Raw genomic sequence first — 1,171 nt, forward strand, 5'->3', positions numbered from 1 at the left:
TGTGTGTGTGTCTGTTTTGTGTGTGTGTGTGTCTGTGTGTGTGTGTGTGTGTGTTATGTGTTTATAATGTGTGTATGTGTGTTGTGTGTGTGTGTTTATAATGTGTGTATGTGTGTTGTGTGTGTGTGTTTATAATGTGTGTATGTGTGGTGTGTATAATGTTTGTATGTGTGATGTGTGTGTGTGTCTGTGTTATGTGTGTGTTATGTGTGTGTGTGATGTGTGTGTGTGGTGTGTGTTTGTGTGTATAATGTTTGTATGTGTGATGTGTGTGCCTGTGTTATGTGTGTGTGTGTATAATGTTTGTATGTGTGATGTGTGTGCCTGTGTTATGTGTGTGTGTGTATAATGTTTGTATGTGTGATGTGTGTGCCTGTGTTATGTGTGTGTGTGTATAATGTTTGTATGTGTGATGTGTGTGCCTGTGTTATGTGTGTGTGTGTATAATGTTTGTATGTGTGATGTGTGTGCCTGTGTTATGTGTGTGTGTGTATAATGTTTGTATGTGTGATGTGTGTGCCTGTGTTATGTGTGTGTGTGTATAATGTTTGTATGTGTGATGTGTGTGCCTGTGTTATGTGTGTGTGTGTATAATGTTTGTATGTGTGATGTGTGTGCCTGTGTTATGTGTGTGTGTGTATAATGTTTGTATGTGTGATGTGTGTGCCTGTGTTATGTGTGTGTGTGTATAATGTTTGTATGTGTGATGTGTGTGCCTGTGTTATGTGTGTGTGTGTATAATGTTTGTATGTGTGATGTGTGTGCCTGTGTTATGTGTGTGTGTGTATAATGTTTGTATGTGTGATGTGTGTGCCTGTGTTATGTGTGTGTGTGTATAATGTTTGTATGTGTGATGTGTGTGCCTGTGTTATGTGTGTGTGTGTGATGTGTGTGTGTGTCTGTGTTATGTGTGTGTGTGTGTGTGTGTGCGTATATGTGTGTGTGTGTGTGTGTGTCTGAGAGTCTGAGAGAGAGATGAGCACCGTTCCCGGTGTGTGTCGTGTTTCTCCTGCGAGCTCTGGGTTCAGGAGTGACCGTCAACTTCACTCGGAGGGTCTTTCGTTTGCCGTTACACGAGTCATTGACAGAGGCGTCCACCACATCATAGACAGTGTGCATCAAACTGGACATGTCCTAAAACACACACACACACACACACACACACACACAA

At 41.7% G+C, this 1,171-nt stretch overlaps 1 protein-coding gene across 1 annotated transcript in view; it reads right to left on the reverse strand.

Moving 5' to 3' along the window:
• The window catches only part of LOC107677643 (protein naked cuticle homolog 2-like), a 45,669-nt gene that overhangs the window by 4,694 nt on the left and 39,804 nt on the right, over positions 1-1,171 (reverse strand). Inside the window, exon 7 of the mRNA XM_016472629.1 lies at positions 984-1,134. Within this exon, the coding sequence (XP_016328115.1) occupies positions 984-1,134 (151 nt within the window). The remainder of the gene's footprint in view (positions 1-983; positions 1,135-1,171) is intronic.

This window comes from Sinocyclocheilus anshuiensis, unplaced genomic scaffold (assembly GCF_001515605.1).
Source record: "Sinocyclocheilus anshuiensis isolate Anshui unplaced genomic scaffold, SAMN03320099.WGS_v1.1 scaffold796, whole genome shotgun sequence".
Taxonomy (NCBI): domain Eukaryota; kingdom Metazoa; phylum Chordata; class Actinopteri; order Cypriniformes; family Cyprinidae; genus Sinocyclocheilus; species Sinocyclocheilus anshuiensis.